We start from the raw sequence: 20,753 nt of genomic DNA on the forward strand, positions 1-20,753 counted from the left end.
CTGCAGAAAGGCCAGAATTGACTTCCCCTGGTCTGGCAAACTCCCTTCTTCAGGACTGGTCAGGTCCCAAAGTGCCAAACCAGCGAGGTCCAATCTGTATTCATTTGTCCTGGGGGAAAAGAAGACCTAAGAAGTCCTATATGGACAGGGGCTTTATCCTCAGCTTCACCCTCCCTACTGGGATCTGAACTTACTTTAGAGATCTGAATTTTTCCAAGACTGATGGCTTCCATTACATTGAAATTTAAAGTCTTAATGCCCTCAAATGAATCAGATGAAACCCAAATGATACATGCACTATGCTTGGAGCCAGATGTTGTTGTGCCTCCTTATCAGTGAGCATCAGAATGAGAGGAGAAGTGTGTTTTCTCACACGATGCAATATGCATAAAGAAGACAGGGAGGTCTTAACTCCCTGGCTTTTAGCCTTATCTAATGCCAAGGGCTCATCAACTCATGACGTAAAAGCTCTAGATGTTAGATATGTCAGTAGAGAGAGCAAAGCCAAAGCATCTCAATCTGTACTCAGGTGCCGTTCTATGACTGGAACAACTGGATCCTTGGGGGCTGTTCCACTTTAAACTTGGAGCCTTTTTCTTGGTGATGGAGCTGCCTATCTCAAGGCTTGCTAGAAATTTATCATACCTGTCTTTGGTTTTGTAAAATATAGGGCAAGTCTGGTTAGGGTTTTTTTTCCTTTTCTCTGTAGGCCAGCACCCTCTCTCATTGGAAATGTGAAGATCATGGAATAAGGAAGAAATAGTGCCCTGACTATGCCTGTAAGGAAGGGCTCTGTATACGTCCATATTTAAACCACATTGTTTCATTTCCAAGGCTGCCATGTACGCTGATATTTTTGTTTCTGTAATTCTAAGATTGAATTCCTTTTTCAAAATGATGTCTACATCTGACCAGACAGTTATGTAATGTAGAGGTGCCTGTGCAAGGAATATACACTCAGTGATAGCCAGCATTATTTGACTAAACTTTGCATCTTAAAGAAATACTCCTAATTGAAATAAACAGAAACACAGAACAGAATACTGAAGGGAACTCAAAGATCATTCAAACACACAAAAAAGCATATCAAAAGAGCAATCTGCTCTTTGGAAAGAGAGCATCCCCACAGCACCTGCTCTTTTAAAAGAATGGATCAGGGATCAAAAAAATCAGGCCCCATGAGGACTGCTCTTAAAAAAAAAAAAAAAAAAGGGGGGGGTGGGGGAGGCTGTGGAGCATCTACAGGTTCTCTTTCAAAAGGGGGCGCTCTTCCAGAAACGGGAAAGGAAGACCGATTTTGAAAGGTGCACGGCATTCTTTTCATTTACTTTTGAAAGAATGCTTTTTGTGTGCAGATGCTCCACGGACTCTTTCAAAAGAGCCCCCTTCTTTTGAAAAATCTTTCAAAAGACCTTGCTAGTATAGACGCAGCCATTTTGACCTTGGACAGTTGTGCCTTCTTTTCGGTGTTCTCCACCTTGGGTTCTTGGATTTACTTTACTCTAGAGCAACTGTTTTTTTGAAGATCTACTTTTTGAAGTTGAGAAAATGAGCATAAGGCCATTTATCATCCACAAGAGGGAATGGAATGAAATGTGGCCATTTTAAGGGCACCATGCACTCTTAACTCTTATTGATTCATGGACGGAAAGGCCAGAAGGGAGCGATGGATCTCCTAGCTGGTCCTAATATAAAATGCAAGCCATCTAATTTCACTGAGTTACCCCTGTGTTGAGCCCAGTATCATAAAAGTGGAACTTATTTCAAAGAAACTGTATGATACCACAGGAGTTTTACAGAAGAAATACAAAACACACACAACGCAATAGGCTAGTGAGAATCAGCTGCCAAAATACAATACCTTGAACACCATGTGGAGCATCATTTGTAGACCACTTTTGCCTGGGTATTTCCCAGAAATGTTAGAGGCAGACAAGTTGAAGAGATTGGCTCCTGTTTCTGTGCAGAGGGCATGCACCAGCATTTTCTTTCCTACCCGTGCGGGCCCAGCTAGCAACAGAGCTTTCACCAAAGGAGCCTTCTCATGCACTGCTTGCGAACCTATCAAAAGAAATACGGCACGATTATTGCTTTCATTTAAGTCTGCCATCATTGTAATGGTGAATGAGTCTTCAGTTTTTCTGCCTGATAAATATTTCATAATGTGAACTCTTCATCTCACTAACAGAGTGCAAGGAATGTGGAATTCACGTTAGAGCTGTTGAATATGTTGGCCTTTGTTCATGGCAGGAAAACCAATAGTACTGAACTTATTTTAATTGTGACTCTCAGCAAAATTCTTCTGAGGGCCAGGGTGATTGTTTAACTTTGCTTAATAGCAGACAAGGACTGTAAAAGGCTAAGGAGCATTGAAATGAAAATGAGGACTATAGTTACAGGCAAAAGACAAGCCTGCCACTATGCACAGTACACATCTGTCTTCAATTATACCTGAACTGTTAACTGACTCCCTGGTGGCTGTTAGGCAGATGCCTGGGTGTAGCTATTCCTATGATCTAATTTAAAAGAGGAGACTAACTTTCTACCTCAGAGCTGTTCCCCATTTTATAATTGGACAAGGGGAGGAAATTCCTTTCATACGATAAAATAGCAGAACCCCTTATCTGTTCCAGAAGTGACACTTTCCAACTTCCATAAGAAAACAAAATAATTGGAATATTTTCCTGATGAACATTCTTCAGTAATTTAACACCAGATATCATCAGTCTTCCTTTTGCCCCTTTCCTCCCTCACAACCCTTTCTTAGGAGGATTTTCTCTTATTGCTATTTCTGCTTTTAGTAAGTGTGTGAGAGAGTCTGATCCCGGGACTGTAGGCATGGAATTTCTCGGACTGAGCTAGGTGATGACAGCACCCCGGACTGGGAATGCTGGGAGTGTTATCAAATCATCCACCAAAAAGTGACAATTCAGCCCTCTCTAGAACTTCATTTATGAGTACAGGCATGTTACGTACCCATTTACGTGACTAACCTCCTTTGCTTCTGTTCTTGGCTTTTTTTGGTTGAGACAGTACAGCTGCTGCCTTGCTCTGACAGGGAGGACGGGGACCAATCAGCATCCAAGATTTCACTGCTCTCTGTGGCTCTTGCCTTTGCTTCTCCCATTTAAACTCTTCAGAATGGAAATAAATGGGCTTGTTTTGTTAGTTGGATCAGTGATTCTTGTCAGAGTCTGGGCTTGGAATGGCCAAGAAGCACAAACTCTTCAAGGATCGATTGCTAACCCAGACACTTCAGGAGAATTTCTGTCCCTGGGGGTGTGTGTGTCTCCCTTCTAAATAAGCTGAGAAGCTGTTTTCTGCTGCACTTCTGGACATTGTTTCAGTCACGGATTTGCTCCACCGACAAACCAAAGATTTCTTCAGTGCTTACTACTCCAATGGTAAAGTGCTGCTGAAATAGGGGCTGGTGAGATTTCTTCCCTTGTTGAAAGCCAAATGGCTCAAGATGCAGTGGTACCTAGGTTTTCATCCTCTGCATTGCCTATTGCTCATAGAGAGGGCACGATGGGAGAAAGGAACCTATAGAGAGCTGTAAAATGCTGCCATTGTGCTTTCCAGTGAAGAGACAGGACTCAGCATCTGTGCTGTCATGGCCAGAGCAACAAAAATATTTGTTACTCTGAGGGATGTTGAAATATAATAGAATCTAGACAGGAAACTTAAAAGCAAATATACATATAGCCTCTCCCTTGATGGTCCAGTGTAATCAATGCCTTTTACTTGTCACATAAAAATGTGACCTTACCCTGCTGTAGCGATCGATTACCACTGCAAAGTAACTTGAACAGTTATGCCTTTCAGAACTTTCTGTCTGCCAACTAACTGGTAGGGAAAAAAGACCAGCAGGTGAGAACTCTTTGGGAGAGAATTGCCAGTTCTGGAAAAGGTCTGTTCCAGGGACTGAGGACAAGAGAAAGTCTGACTTAGGCAATTGTTTAGCTGTTGAAAATGAAAACAAACCTATCCATCAATGTGTTAATTACATAAAGTAGCCAAAAATGTGACAATTAACAAAGTATTGAGATGAATGCCATCGTAAGCCTTTATTCCAGAACGATGAACCATGTAGTGAAGATACCAGCCTCTCCGGTTATATGAATATTTTTGGTTATTTCATAACAATTTACTGTGATTATAATTTGATTACAATGGAACATTAGAAACCTGTGTTGGGAAATGTAACTTCCAAGGGAAAGTCTCATAAGAACATAAGAACGTAAGAATGGCCATACTGGGTCAGACCAAAGGTCCATCCAGCCCAGTATCCCGTCTGCCGACAGTGGCCAATGCCAGGTGCCCCAGAGAAGAACAGAAGACAATGATCAAGTGATTTATCTCCTGCCATCCATCTCCTGCCCTTGTACTGAAGGCTAGGGCACCATACTTTACCCCTGGCTAATAGCCATTTATGGACCTAACCTGCAAAAATTTATCAAGCTCTTTTTTAAACCCTAATAGAGTCCTGGCCTTCACAGCCTCCTCTGGCAAGGAGTTCCACAGATTGACTGTGCTCTGTGTGAAGAAAAATTTCCTTTTATTAGTTTTGAACCTACTACCCATCAATTTCATTTGGTGTCCCCTAGTTCTTGTATTATGGGAAAAGGTAAATAATTTTTCTATGTTCACTTTCTCCACACCATTCATGATTTTATATACCTCTATCATATCACCCCTCAATCGCCTCTTTTCCAGACTGAAAAGTCCCAGTCTCTCTAGCCTCTCCCCATATGGGACCCGTTCCAAACCCCTAATCATCTTAGTTGCCCTTTTCTGTACCTTTTCTAATGCCAAAATATTTTTTTTGAGGTGAGGAGACCACATCTGCAGTCTCCTGAAGTCTCCTTTCAACTTCTAGCAATCTTCCCTTCAGGCTTTAGTTTCTCTGTTGGGTGAATATTTTTGGGAAAACTTTTTTATACAAACACACACATGCGAATGTGTTCTGAAGCCAGCTAAGTAAAATATCACCTCAAGGTGAAATCCTTCCTGAGACTTTTTTTGGCTTCAGGCAAGAATTTTTTCTGCACACAGGCATGTCTCAAACTGGTGTTGCAAATATAGTCTGTTTGTTTTACAAGTTGAGGGTATTTGCCTCTCCTACAATTTCTCTCCAATTAATGGGAGGAAGTTCTTGGGCTTCTCTCAGCAGAACCAGTCTTTAATCACGCTAGGAAATTGGGTTACAACATGACTTTGGAACGTGGACAGTGCTGTCATCTTTATCTTGGTAACAACTTATGTGGTTAAAGCTGTGGTTCTGGTAGAGTTAATCAATGACCAGCTGACATGGTCTGAAACATGAAAGTCACTGTTTATGTCGATTGCAATGTCCTATGTTACAATGTTAGAACTCAGCCTTGAGGAGTCAAGTTAATGAATACAACCTAGCGTGAGGGAAAGCTCTCTGTTGCAAAGGCATATACCTATAGGATGGGAGAGCCTTCTGCATGGTGCAGCCTGCTCCCTTTAACGCACTGGGCCCACACTGGGGTTCTGTGCAGAGGGGGCTGGCACCATGGAGCGCACCTGGCGTGTGCCAGTGTGTACAGAGAGAACAGCCAAAGCGCGGCATTTATCTGGTTTTTGTTAAAGGTGCACAAAGGGTGGGGGCGGGAACGGAAGGCTCCTTGCTCCCCTCTGTCCCAAGACCATGATAAGAGCTAAGGACAATCCGGCTTGAGGTGGAACAAGTGGCCCGAGGTTTCTTAGGACTGAGTTGGCTGGCTGAGGACTTGCTTGTCCTCTCTCAGAGGTCTCCCAAAAGTGAAAGCATTATTAAAGGAAATAAGCCCCATTCTCTAGAAAGTGCTTGTATTCCCCAAGGTTGGCCAACAGTCACTCAGGCAGTCTTGAGAAAAATATTAGGGCAGACAGTATCTTTTAAAAACCCTAAGTCTTGTTTCATATTAATAGTGGCTGGCATTTGAAACTACAAGGGCATTTAAAATGGCTCTCTTCCAGCAATCTGAAATCTTCTCAGAGTAATTCCTTAAACTCTCACCTTGTTTAGTTCCAAGTAACGTTAGCCCAACTGTAAAAGGCAAATTGTAACCTTATCCCTTCCCTTAAAAACTTAAATGATATTAATCACTGGAGCTTGTTTTAGCTATTATCATTCCCATGTGATTTCCATTCACAAAAGGTTGCAATGCAAACAGAGATAGCAAAGAAATGCAATACCTACCAATAACATAGCATATGCCTGCTCTTTTGTGCACTATTAAAATGTATGCCCTTCACTGGGAATCCTTAATTGATAAACAATTATATCACAAACTACTTTAGACTACAATCAATCAATCGCTGTCAAAGTTAGTGAGAACGTATGTTCCTGACAGGAAACTAAGCATCATAGTCTGCCCTTCAGTAATTTTTTTTGTTGTTGCTGTGCTCTTACCTAATGGCAATATTCCATACAGTGCTATCAGCTGTCTGACATCGGTGAGCGAGGGCATTGGCTCTATATCTGCCTGACGAAGTGTGGTCCCCAGATAGCTGTACTCACCTGTAGGAAGGAAGCAGGGTCTTAATAAATGTAACACTGTATTGTTATAAAATGCTTAATTCAAATAGTGAAAAACCACCATGGAATACAAATTTAGCATGCTCTGTGCAAACCCAGTTCTGTCAGGGGAAGGGGACTCAAGTAGGGGACTGTTTCTGTGGAGCACAGGCCTAAACAGGCAATGAGGTTAAACTCACATTCCTTTGCTACTCTACCTGCTAAGCAGGTTGTAGAAGGCATTCAGCAGCAAAGTAAGTCTTAAATAACCTCTTAAGGAAATTTTGCTGTTCACAAAAGAATCATTACTGACATCATAAATCACACCAATAGCAAAGAATTTGGGGAGTTGAAGTGTCATATTTTTGGAATCACGAATGAACTATGATGTATCTAAGGGATTTCAAAAAGAGAAAATATACTGTTTAAAAGGTTACGTAGTTTTTTTCCCACTGAATGCTGCCTCCCTCCCATAACTCCCACCACATCTTAGTGGGGTCCCTCTGCACAGCAGGCTTTGTTTAGGTCAGTGTTTGTATTTTGCATTGCAATTCACCTTTTTTTAAACTAAAAAAAGATGAGTGAAATGCATTGCTACAGGCTGAAGCAGTCTACAACCAGAGTTCTGCCTCATCTCGTTGGAGAGCTGTAATCACATATAGGATTTAATGAGACAAAGAGCCAGACACAAGCATGAAAACAAAGGCTATGTCTACACTGGGTGTGGAGGGGTAATTTCTAGGTTGAGTAGATGCATGTTAGTTCACTAAAAATAGCAGTATAGCAGTGGGATGTGTTAGATACACCCTACATACCTAGCATATAGTCATGAAGCTAAGGCTATCTCTATACTAGGGAAAGAGAGTTGATTGCAGATATGCTATTCTAGCTATCTCAATTGTCTGGTTAGAATCAATGTATCTGCAATTGGCTTACTTGGCCATCTTCTCTGAAGCAGGTCGACAGGAGAGTTTTTCCCATCAACCTCTCTTACTCTTTGCATCTTGCAAGAAGTACAGGGGTCGATTCTGACCCTGATAGTTTGATTTCACACATCTCTACTGTATGGTAGTGTAGACCGGTGGTTCCTAACCTTTTCAGTATTGTGGTGTGCTTCAGTAAGATAAACAATTCCACACCACCCCCACTTTTACTGGCTGAATTGATTGCTCATAAATGCAGAACCACAGCGTCGGGGAAGAGGAATTGATGACCCTATGCCAGCTGGGGGCTCAAGCAGCAAGGTTGCCTGAGTCCCAGCTGATGCAGAGTCATCAATTTCCCTCCCACGTCCACTTTGCAAAGCCTTTGTGTGGGGAAATTGACCAACCCTGTGCCAGCTGGGAATCATCTCAGTGTGCCATAAAATTTCATCAGTCCTGTCACCCCCGCCCCAGCTCTGCAAAGAGATGTGGGAGGGTAAATTGATGAAATTTCCATAACACACTTCAACAGCTCTCATGACACATTGGTGTGCTGCTGCACACTGATTGAAAACCACTGGTGTAGACATAGCCTGTATACTGCAAGCTGCAATTTCCACCTCCAGTTCCAGGCTAGACATACAATAACAGTGCAGGAAAGAGACATTTAAGACAAATTAATTTCTTTAGCATAAATACGTTCTGCAATGGAAACTATTTTGCATTTTGATGATAACATATAAATAGAAAGGCAGAACATCCAGCTTATCAGGGATGGATGTTAGGTTAGGTTTAAAATGAGACATTTGAGATACACAGTATAGTCACAGTTTGGGCAAGGGAGGGGGACATGCATGGGCACAGCCTCCCCTCCCCCTCTTTGAGGGTAAAATTAATTTCAGGTTTTATCTTTTATTTAAGGACAAATCAAAAGAACTGAAAGAAATTAATCTTCAGAGATTTAATTAGAAGGTATCAAAGGGTTTAATTGCAAATGGCCATAAATCATGATGGATAGTCTCTGACTAATTTAGATAAGGTCACCATGAAAATTAGTTCAGCAATGTCAGTTTGTCATAAGGACAGAGGTTTCAGTCCCTTTACTCACTGTGTGGTTTTTTGCACAGTTCCACCCTTTATCTTTCCCCCCCAGAACTGTGCGTGGGCAAGTGACCTTTCTAGGACGACAGAACTCAGGGCTGAAGAGCACTGATTTATTTTTCTGTGGGCCGAATCTGGAAACTTGCAACTTTAAATGTTGCTCTTGGCTTACTAGCAAGCCAACAATGTGAGGCCCTGCTTCTGGGCCATACTAAGTACTGTTTGCATCACTCTGGCAGCGCAAGTGGGACTTTAAGCTATGTGGGCAGCTGAGAACTGCCTGAATGCAAGAGAATCCTTTTCTGGGGCAAAGCTGGTCTGACAGCTCTCTGCCTCCCTCCCACCCAGGGTAGGTGCTGTGTAGGGGAATCCCGGGTATGAGCACATGGCCAGCTCGCTCTGTATGCCAGTGATTTCCCATCTGGTGTAATGGCTCCTAGGAGGCCAATACATCTTTTGTGTGTCTTAGAGCAGTCCTGAGGGCCCGCCACCACAAAAGCTATTACAGGTGCCAAGCAGACCCCAGAAAGATTCAGGATCCATGGAGTACAAAGATGGCTCAAAGTCGTAATTGTCTCACTAGCCATCTTTCCAGTCAGTGCACTTGAAGATTTGGTGATAAGTGCATTTTTTTTCCTTTTTTTAATTGCAAGAAGATTGTGATTTTTTTTTTAACAACATTCTAAAATGTTACCAGCCACTAACTATCATAGTGGCCGATGTCATCTTTCAAAGTGTCTCTGGTTGAAACAACTGCCAGTCATAAATGACCTGAGGGAGAACAGCTGGTAGTGGCTGGGCAAGTGCAATAATAAGGAAAAGCTTCCATTGCTACTCATAGGACTCGAGTGTGCAATGAATAGAATTTCAATACCAACTAATTTAGCCTTCCGTAGGGTGGGCAAGGACTCTGTTGGCTATAAATGCTGCTTTTAACAGTTTGTAAAACCATGGTACTTACCACTGACTTGAAAGACTCCTGTTTTTCTTACTTACATACATATCATATTAATGGCCAGATGCACCGTACACTCTTTAATTTAATGTTTTTTTTCCCCTGATATATTGCAGCTTGTTCAGTTTTAGTGACTGTCCCAAAACAATCTCAGGGAATGTATCCAGTCATCATGCAACCTTTCAGATTGCTTTATTTCTCTTTCTGGTGCCTGGCAAATTCATGAGTGGTAAAGGGGTGCTTTGCAAACATGTTTAAAAATGCAGAAAACAAATCCACGTTTCAAATCTTAAAGGTCTGAAGTTATTCTGACCTGAGTTTTTGTCAGCTATTTCATGTAATTTATCCATTTCATTGATCTTCAATAAGCAGCCAAACTACTGTAACTAGCATGCACTGTGGAATAAGTGGTATCATAATATTAAAGGTATATATTAGCTCTGAAATGCAAGACAGTTAAAATGTATACATTACCAACGTAATCAGAGAGTTTCACTGTCTTGGGTTTTATTAGTAATCCTTCTTCCACTAGTTCCTTGTACAGAGAATCAATGGTCCTACAGACAAAATGCATTATGGCAGAAAATTGTAAAGATCTGCAAAAACAGCCCAGTCTTTCAGTAACTAAACTAAATGGAAACGTTTATGAATCCTTAGCTTTAAGATATGTAATTTTTTACTGGGAATTAAAAATGATTATCTCTGTCAATATTTAGTCATTAGTGACTTTTTTGTCTCATCTGTTATTTGCTCTCTTTCCCAATTAAACAATCCCAATTCCTTTACTTTTGTAAGGTGCCCTCAAGAACTTAGGTTGGTCAGTTTTCTTCCCAGCCACTAGCCCTGGCTCTCAGAGTTCTCTGCTGTTGGTTAGGTGTCGTTTACACCTAAATGTCTTCTAAGAGCCCAGTGAGCAGTGGAAGTGTTGGTAATGCTATTAGATGATATTGAACTTCTGTGGTCTGCCAAAGTCTCTCATCCAGCACCAGTCAGGTCCCGAGGGTGCTAGAGTAGAGAGTTTCAACCTGTACTGAAAACAATGTGAATAAAGAAGAACACATACGGTATGGGTCATTTTTGTATATATCAAAGCAGCATTTGTGTTCGTTTGTCGCACTGCTCATTACATCAGTGAAAAGGGGATATAGCATTTACTAACAATGCAAAAACAGTTTTTACTTTGAAATATTTCGGACTAAAATGAACGTTTGGCAAATTCATGATGGGTTTGTTTTATTTTCCATATGTCTACAGACATTAATACTATTATTAAATTACTGGTGGGTTTTTCAGGAGGATGAGGCCGCTGGCTCAGGAAGGTTGAAATGTAAACCTACCAGTTCTGATACTGTCCTTTTGTAATTGAAGAACACAAAAATAGTGTGGCCAATATCAAGGATGTATAACTTTGTCATGATGTGACTCTCAGGATGAGCAGACACATTCTTACCTGTCAGGAGTTAAGTCCTTCTCCTTCTTTTTCTTCTTTCCACTTTTCTTTCCTTTTTTCTTTTTCTGAGGACCAAAAACATAGACAGTAATTGATGACATAAATAGTTGGGCTGTATATATACATATGAATGGTATATCTCCGTGCTAGTGGAATATGAAAGCCAAAATTTGCTGATCTATAATAAACCTAACTATTTTGATATTTGTATTTGTTTTTCCACTCTTTATGTATTTTTTGTGTCCCCTGCCACTGTAGTATCTGGGGAATAGACTGTATCCTTGCAGCACTCTGTGAGGCAGGAAAGTATAATTCCCGTTTACAGACAAGAAATGGAAGCACAAGGAAGACAAGTGACTTGTCTGAGATCCCAGAGGATGCCTGTGTGAGAGCCAGGAATTGAATCCAAGTCCCCTGAATGCTCTAACCATTAAATTCCTTGCTACTTACTCTTCATAATACCTCAGGAGAGAGGTAGAACGAGGTCAAGATGACTAGAGCAGGTCTTCTCTGGGAATTTTCACCGCAGTAATGGAAGCATTACTAGAATACTACGTGTTGTTTAAATGGCTTCCTCACACATTGCAAAATCCCATGGAAAACAAATAAATACAAGTATGGGAATCATGTGTTCGCACTTTCCTCAGTCAGTAGAAGTCAGTAGACACAAATACATTTGCACAGTTCAATACAATAGTTAACTAGGACAGCATTTTGTTAATTCGTGTGTGTAACATAGTGAAGTTAAAACTTGGTGTATTAGCAAAGCACTTGAGCATGAGCTCCTATGATTAGTCATGCTGACATCCGTGGGACTACTCCACACATTTAAAGGCAGGTATGAGCTCAAACAGTTTGCTTCCTCAACCACTGGAAAGAATCCCAGAATCACAGGGTTGGAGGAGACTTCTGGAGGTCATTGAGTCCAACCCCCTGCTGAAAGCAGGACCAATCCCAAATAAATTATCCGAGCCATGGCTTTGTCAAGCTGGGACTTAAAGACCTCTAGGGATGGAGATTCAGCAAGTTACTATATAACTTCCTACTCATGCATTTATTTATTTTATTGAATTATTCATAAACCCCTTTGCAGAGCTTCAGGGGTTGCACATTTCGTTTTTAAAAAACCTGTCTAGCTAGCTAGAAAATTCTATTGTTCCTGAAGTAAATCAGCAATAATTAAAAATAAACCAATTATAACTCTCCAAAGACGGGGTCATACTGTAGACAAACTGCTCCTCAAATAATCTGTTAGTGTTCATGCCACTGTATAAATAATCTGGACAAAACCAGAGCTATACATTGTAGAGACTGTTGGAGAAAGCTAATATTTTTAATGGTCCTGTGTTAGAATAATACAAACATGTCCAAATATGCAGAACTATACCACAGATGACTTTATGTAGATAGTATCGGAGGGGTAGCCGTGTCAGTCTGGATCTGTAACAGCAACGAAGGGTCCTGTGGCACCTTATAGACTAACAGAAAAGTTCTGAGCATGAGCTTTCGTGAGCACAGACTCACTTCGTCAGATGCTCCTGTGCTCATGAAAGCTCATGCTCAAAACTTTTCTGTTAGTCTATAAGGTGCCACAGGACCCTTCGTTGCTGTTTATGTAGATAGGCCTAGCAGGGTGTGGTTTTTTATAAAACAAGGAACGTATTCTGTAGATTACACAAACATCTTTAGGGATGTTGTCAGAAAAGTATGTATTGCTCTATAATAGCCATTGGGAGATCGTAGAGATACCAACTCAAGCCAGTGGTTCTCTAGCATTCTTTCTTTATCTTTTTTTTTAGGAAGTTGGAAGAAATTATAACATCATGAGAAATTATTGGGAAGAAAAGAGGATTTTATTTTTTCTAAAGACACTAAACATATATGCTGAATTCATTTGTCAGTTGGGTGCTTCTTCAGGGCATTTTTACCAGTAAACTCAAAAGCTCAAAAATTATCATATAGACAAAATGTGTTTTCCTAATTAACCTTAGAGTTTCTGGGAAATTTGGCAAGTACTGAGATAAGAAGAAATGCGAATTTTAGACTGTGGCTTTCCTAGAAAATATCTAACTGACAGCAGCTTTTACTGTCTATTAAATGTAAAGAGGCTAATCAGTTATGAAAACCTATTTTACCTTTAAATATCTCAGTCTGTTCTATCCCCTAACCACTTTGTAGGTGTCCCATTTATTCATGGCTATTTTCCACTCACATATCCTTTACTGTATAATAAATCTGCTTTTAACTCTCTCTTTGCAGCTAGCATTCACAGCAGGCTAGCAGATTTTAGTACACAGGACGAAAGAGACATTGCAGTTTCGATAATGGAACTCTACTATAAGTAGTCACAGACTTAAATGTTCTAAAAGCTGCGGTAAGAGTCCTCACAAAAAAGGGAAAATGCCCCAACAAAAGAACATGAACTTGGCTTTTCAGTATTCAGTCTGACATATTATACTCACCGCTAACTGGACATGAAAACAAGGGTTTGGCTCTACAGGAGTCGAATTGAGAATGCTGTTGCAAGACAGGTTAACTCCTGGAAATTTTTATTTTACATCTGGCATCACTGAGTCTTCCCTGGCACCATAAAATCTACAAACATTTCCTGCTTCATATTGCCTGCTTCAGAGGCCCCGGCTCCTCTAGGGAAGGGCTGGATGGGGCTGCCAGCGCTGATCCTTCATCAGACAGAAGGGTTACTATTGAATAACTCAGTATTCTTCATCAGTGATTTGGCAAGCTGCATCCTGAGTGCTCCTAGTCTACGTATATTATGCTCATTCCACCACTGAAATTCTTAAAAATGCAGCCTAAGGACTATAGGCCTTACTACTGTGACCGAGTTTGTATGAACTAGGGGAATATTGTGCATACAAATGAGAACGAAGGCGTCTAACCTGCCACGTGTCCACGAAAACATCCAATTTCTGTGCAGTCACTATAACAGCACTTGTTGCCTTTCTTCTCTTCAAATTTGCCCTGACGTTTTTGAATTGGAGCCATATAATATTCATATATTAATTTTCAAAGATCCCTCAAGCTAGCTTTATTAAATTGCCCATGTAATTTTTTTGTTGGATGCAAAGAGCATTCTACATTTCTGAAAGGAAATTAGAAGTGTCTAATTAGAAGTACTGCAGGTGAAGGTATTAGGATGCACAAACAATTGCAAGAGTGAAACTTAAGCAACAAGAATGAATTTTGCTGTTTGCTTTTAGTGCTTTAAATTGAAATGCTGATTCCACCAGGAACTGCTAAATGGCTGTTCTACACATGTTATCAGGAATTTAAATCTTTGGGTAAAATAAATTGTGCACATGCAACTCAAAGAAGTGTGGCAGTGTGAAGTACTCTGCATGCTGTTCTATTGCAAAACTAGAAGTAAACGCTAAATGTCAGCACTCAAAGTTGTGCCGAAAAACTGCAGGATGCTGCTCGTTTACTTTTTTAGTTGCTGGAATGGTGCTCTGGTTCTTCCCTTGGAACTGGGCTGGGCAGCACCTTTCCCTCCTCAGCTGCAGGATGTCAGGCCACCAGGTGCCAGTGGTAAGGCCAGACAGGGGGTGTTCAATAGTGGGGCAGTGGAGGTAGATGGGGACACCTCAGCCAGGAGAGGGCAAGGGAGGGTTGTGGTGAGATGGGAGATGATGGGAGTTGAGTATCAGGGCTGCTCAGACAGCAGAACCCCCATGGGGAGAGGGAGGAGGAGTCAGGCACAGGTTGGAGACATAGGAATAGAGTGAAATCTGGGAATCAATCTGCTGCTCCACTGGACTTCTCCCAGCTCCACCACTGCCCCAGTCTTCCTGCTAGCTCCCCGTGCTCCCTTCTGGAGCCTCCTTGCATTCCAGCACCTGTGTTTTTTAGGACTCCAGCACTGCTATATTTGCTGTGTTTCAGTGGGTCAAATATACTAAATTAATCAATGCTGCAAAATTATTTCCTTTTCCTAAATAATTCTGATTTAAATTGCATTAAGTTCTTCAGGGGTGAGCAGAGCACATTTAACTTGTATTTACTAGAATGCACCCATTTGCGTGCCCATTCTGATCCGTGACTGATTAGACCAAGATTTTCAGAATTGACCAGAGAGTTTGGTTGTCTTGGTTTTTGGGTGTTCATTTAGGACAATTTAAAGAGACCTGCTTTTGGAATGGAGGGCACTCACTTCATGGAAAATCTATTAGCTCCAAGTCCCATGCTTTAATTGCAAGACCATCATATTAATCTGAATCAAGCGGGTTCAGAACATAGAGCCTGATTTTCAAAAGCACCTAGCACTGTCCACTGCCACTGGCTTCAGCTGGAGCTGTGGTTTCAGGGTACTCTTGAAAATCAGTCTGAGATTTTGGGGTTGTTCCTTCAGAACAGTTTGACTGGCCCTGAAACATAAAATAACAGTGTATGGTTTCATTGACAATTAAGCTTTAAAAAAACAAAAACCCCAGTAAAATGAACCAGGCAAAATTACCTAAGAAATCAGCTTTACATGTGAGGTGGTTTTGGCTGCTGGTGACATAAGATTCACCAGACTCTCTGAGGGAAATTAGTTATTGACTTTGATGGCAGTAGGCTCTGTCTCTCAGTATTTAGGGGTAGAGAATTGTAATTCATGCTGGTTTCCCACCCCTTACTGCACTCACCTTTCCACTTTTTTTCCCTTTTTTCTGTTTTTTGTCCTTCTCTCTGTCCACTGCCAGTTTCAGATTCTTCAGTTCCTGTCGCATCAACTCATCAACCTATTCAAACAGGCACACAATTGAATTTTTTTCTGAGTTTTCCCATGCTGCAGCCATGCACCCTAAATCACTCCGCAGAGAAATGTTCAGCCAAACGTTTAAGGAGAAGAATGGGTAGGGGAGGTCTGAATGGAAACAAGGTCTAGATGTCAGGGCCAGTTCTTATAACCATAGAAAAACCTATGCTGGCAAGAACCATTCTGATATATGCCCTGTTATTATTGTGTGCACACCTGCACTCTGACCTCCTCCTCCACTTCTTTCCGCTTCTCCTCTTTGATCAATTCTGGGTCATGCTCCTGCGGGAAATTCCATTGCTCATCTCTGTTCTGCCAAACGTCTGGTATCCACAAGCAAAGAAAGAGAGCAAAAAGTTACGGCAGAGGTTGGTTTCCTAGATATTGTTGGAAAAAAATAGGGTAGTTGAAATTATTGTTAATTGGATGCAAATAACAGATCCTAGCGACTCCAAGCAAGATCAGAGCACAATGGCTAAGCTCTGTGGAACTCAAGGTTAGCCGTCTTTGTCTTTTGTATGGTTTGATATTGGATTTCAGGGAGATGATAAATGGATATTGAGGAGATTGCTTATAGGCAGGAAGTCCTAATCTCCAGAGCATCAATCCTGTGTTTGGCACTTTGCAACATTAAGGAGTAATAATATTAAGTGAGTTAGACCTTGCCACTGTTCTCTGGAATTTCTCCACTGACTGTCTCTCTTGCTTACTGTGTCAAGTTTTAAACTGTAGCCATGGGGAAGTCATAAAAATGGCTCCTACTGAAGGAAAATAGTCTGAAAGACTGATGTAGAAAAGATAAGGCCAACAGGGGGACCAGAGGCACAGGTTAACTTAGACCATCAATGTCTCATCATCCTCACTGACCCTTGCATAGTTATGTAATACAGCCCTGTATTCTAGACAATAGAATGAGATGGAGAGGGCAGTTGAGTGCTATTGGATAACGTCTGTGCTTCATAGAAGAAGTCAGTGTTGGGAGTATTTCTGAATGAAGATGGGGGTGGGCCTGGGCCACCAGCTTGGAAAGTCATCACGCACACACAGGACAGCACAGACAAAGGCATAAAGGTGGGAATGTGAGGCAGAAGGGGGCAGTGAGCCTGGCATCGCTTGGGTAGCAAAGGGGAACAAGGCAGAAATAGGATTGAGCACATGCAGGTGCAGCAGGCCTGTGCATCACTTCGAAGGGGAGGCCAGAAAGTTTAAACTTTATCTAGTAGTCAAGGAAGGCAGAGGATGGATTTTAAAAGAGAGTCGCATAGTCCAACTGATATGACGTAACTTTTTAATGTTGCATGGGCCCTGCACAAGGAATAAGCAGACGACATTTCAGGGAGGAAAAGTAAGACGTGCAAGTCTATGGCAAAATTGCTGTTTATGATAAAGTTCCTAATGGTTTTACTTTGCAGATATTTTTAATTTTCGTGAAAATTGTCTTTGGTTTTCCAGAAAAGTAAACTGAAAGTTGGACAACCCTGTATGTGTTTGAATTTTGTCCTGTTAACAAAGAAAACAAATTTAACAAGGGAAATGATCTCCTCTTTTGATAGACTGAATTAACTGTAAAAGGATAACTCCGTATCTCGAGTTTCCCTACATTCCAAACCCTGATAGGATCTTTATAATGACAGCTGAGCTCCAGAAGTACGCAATCATGATGATTTAAAATTACAGTTTTCTACCTGTAAAATACAGACTCCTCTATTAAACTGTTTTTCATGGACCACTCTTTTCACTGCCCTCTGCAGTCTCTAAGACACTATCAATTTAGAAAGATATTCAGAGTACCCACAGGAGGCCATGCAAGGTTTAGTCTAGTTAATATAATGTAGGTTGCTATTTTCCCTTCTGAGAATTCTCTTGAATTCTGACTATGTGAAAACCTGGTGTGGTTTTATCTAAATGGAATCATTTTTGCAGGTGAGGAGTCATACCATTTTTAGTTATGAAAATTAAAGATTAAGGAGGACAGTGGACTTTTGTTAATGAAGAAAGGAATAGACATCAATTCCTTTTAAATGACTCCAGGCCTCTCAAATATCATGACAGATGCCACATAATATTTCAACAGGAAAGGTTGACTTACCCTAGTTAGATGGTATGTCCTCCAGGATTACCCTCGTTTGGAATTTCAGCCTTGGGGAAAGGGGATATTACATGGAAAAGAGATGAATTTTTAAACACTTTCTTGGCTGGGTCAACAGGTTGCAAGTGCTATGTTTTGACAGGAGCATTAAGCTTGAGATATTTATTTTTCATAGACTGAGCCACACTTTTTATTTTATTTTTCATGAATGTTTGTTATCAATTAGTGAGTAATAGGCTCTATCAGCACCAGCCTCCTTCCCTCACCTTAGCCATTAGGTTCTATTGATATTTCTTGGCAACTGGCTTGCTAAGGACTAAAAAAGTGACTAAATTAGAGGTCTCTAATTTTAGAAGATAGATCAATTGTTTGTAGGTGTTAGACTCTGTGGGTTTTTTTCCTAGGTCAAAAATGTTTCTAAGTTACTTTTAAAGCCACTGCAGAGTGTTAAGAAGAAAAGATTTAAAGTATAACTTTCTCATGAGGAATGCATGCACAGAAGTAGTGACAGCAAAACGCAAAACCTGTATGTCCGAGGTTGGTTTCAAGTGTTCTGAGGTCAGGGACTTGTAGCTTGTTTGCATGTTTGAGGCCTATAATGTTGCTCAGGAACCTGATTGCCTATTCAGACTCTTACTTCAAGAGATTCTTGATCTTCCCAGTAGGGGGAGTCTGGGGGTATGTCTGCACAGCAGAGAAAAACCTGCAGCTGGTCCATGCTACTTGACTTGGGGCCATAGGGCTTGAGCTGCAGGGCTGTTTCATTGCTGTTATACTTCTGGTTTTGGGCTGATGTCAGAGACACTGGAAGCCATTGCCTTCCTTCGGTCTTTGTGTTACCACACCCCTCTTCTGATCCCTATTCTGACAGTTCCTGTTGCCTTCCAACAGGCTGTTGCAGCTTTCAGAGTCTTCCCCCAGAGCATCAGAGGGATATCTGTGTTAGTCTGTATCTGCAAAACCAACAAGAAGTTCCGTGGCACCTTTATAGACTAACAGATTTATTGGAGCATAAGCTTTTGTGGGCAAAGACCCGCTTCTTCATGTTGCATCTGACGAAGTGGGTCTTTACCCACAAAAGCTGATGCTCCAAAAAATCTGTCAGTCTACAAGGTGCTGCAAGATGTCTCATTTTTCCCCTAGAGAGGATCTATTAACATAAAAGTGAAAAGCCTTGCATCTTGCTGAATCAATTAGCATAACATTGAACCTGTGAAAGAGCCAGTTAACAGGATGTGCCAGTCCAGAGGTATATATTGTCAGTTTCTGAATTTACTGACAAAAATAGTTGTGCATTGCTGTGGTAGGGTTACGGAGTAAGGCTCTGATCTTGCACCTACAGTGAGAGCAACTCCTATGACTGCATATTGGCGGCTGTCTGATGGGGCCAAAAAGGTCGAAAATAAATTACAGGAGAAGGGGGAATCTCTTTCCTAATTTTACTTTGTCTAAAAGGAAGAAAAGAAAAGCTTGTGCTTCTGTGATGCTCCATACGAGCTTTTGATGTCACATGAATGGCATCCAATTTGTTTTATTAGAAGAACACTTCAACTATGATCAGCAGCTCCCTATACTGACCTTTATATTGGTTGTTTCCATCTTCCATTATAGGGAGGAAATTACTAGGTGCCATTTTCCAGCCCTCATCTTCTTCCTGTGTGTACAAAATGTAGAATATCACCAAACAGACAGGGTCATAGGGTATAATGAAAAATGGGATCAAGTGTAGTTTTAATTCACAAACCATTGCCAAAAAGTTATTTGGTGAAAATTGTTGGAAGAGACCTGAATTAAAACATATTTTCCAAACTGACCATATGGTTTAACATTACCCACAGAGATTGGGGCAGTTCATGTTCAAACCCAGTTGAGTTACATGAATTTAAAAGTTGTTAAACTCACATATTTTTGCAGTATAGTTTGGGCCTTTGAGCATGGCAATCTATTTACCTTCCAAACATCCTTTTTTTTTTCTTCCTATTGTAGCCATAATGTGCTAACTGATTTGATGTCATGAAATCAATGTTCTTTTTAGGCAATTAGAGGACTATTGTTTGGGGAAAAAGATGGGGTTTAAAAAGAGAAGTGTGATGTGAAGGCTCAGGAAGGACGTCACAGGATACAGGAAACCGCCTGGGAGATGGCATGGAGGTGATTTTGGGGAAAAAGAAGGAAGGTGGCCCGAATGAACTTTAATCAGCAGAGTGCATGACTTTAAAGGGAGGCAGTGAGGTTTGGCTAGAGGTGTATGCTGAAGGGTAACGCAAGCAAAAGGGTTCAAGACTGAAACTCAGTTCTCTGCTGCTTCTGCTGCAATCCTACCTTCTGCAGGGTCTGAGATTTTTGGGACCCATGTCAGTATCTCCTGCAGCATGCAATGTACTACTGCATTCAGACTCCCAGGCTAGACCTCTTGCATTGCTTTTAATTTATGAAACCCAAACGTTTTTTAAGTAAAATGGCATTTAGATTATTAGTTGTTGCATTTATAAGAAACATACATTTATGTTTTGTTAATGACAGAAATATTGGCATGAAGCCTGAAAAGTCAGTTGTCTCCCATTAATATTTTTGGCCACTAAACATCATTGTGCACATCTATTCATTATTTCTTTTACCCTTATGAATAGGTAAAGCAATTATTTTGATGTCTAAGTTCATTGATTTTTATACTTGGAAGTAAAGAAAATTTCTATGTCAGTACATTTCAAATATTAATATCCAACATACTTAAGTAGATTTTTTTAAAATAATTCAGGATCTAGAGGGCAGCTACAATGAATCTAAGCCTAAATTCTACATTAGTAGGTAAGTACAAGGAGTCTGTGGCACCTTAAAGACCAACAATTTTATTACGCAACAAGCTTTTGTGAGCAGCCACTCACTTTGTGAGAAGCACTCAGTAAAAGATCTTTCAGTTGATGCATCTGATAAAGTGAGTTGCTACTCA

At 40.9% G+C, this 20,753-nt stretch overlaps 1 protein-coding gene across 3 annotated transcripts in view; it reads right to left on the minus strand.

Moving 5' to 3' along the window:
• The window catches only part of DRC11 (dynein regulatory complex subunit 11), a 101,841-nt gene that overhangs the window by 20,160 nt on the left and 60,928 nt on the right, over positions 1 to 20,753 (minus strand). For all 3 annotated transcript variants that reach the window (XM_075001435.1, XM_075001437.1, XM_075001438.1), the window contains 7 exons: positions 19,382 to 19,457; positions 15,931 to 16,037; positions 15,602 to 15,697; positions 10,956 to 11,020; positions 9,980 to 10,062; positions 6,422 to 6,529; positions 1,862 to 2,061 (listed from right to left, as the gene is read on the minus strand). In XM_075001435.1, coding sequence (XP_074857536.1) covers positions 1,862 to 2,061; positions 6,422 to 6,529; positions 9,980 to 10,062; positions 10,956 to 11,020; positions 15,602 to 15,697; positions 15,931 to 16,037; positions 19,382 to 19,457 — 735 coding nt within the window. The remainder of the gene's footprint in view (positions 1 to 1,861; positions 2,062 to 6,421; positions 6,530 to 9,979; positions 10,063 to 10,955; positions 11,021 to 15,601; positions 15,698 to 15,930; positions 16,038 to 19,381; positions 19,458 to 20,753) is intronic.

This window comes from Carettochelys insculpta, chromosome 8, assembly GCF_033958435.1.
Source record: "Carettochelys insculpta isolate YL-2023 chromosome 8, ASM3395843v1, whole genome shotgun sequence".
Classification (NCBI taxonomy): Eukaryota; Metazoa; Chordata; order Testudines; family Carettochelyidae; genus Carettochelys; species Carettochelys insculpta.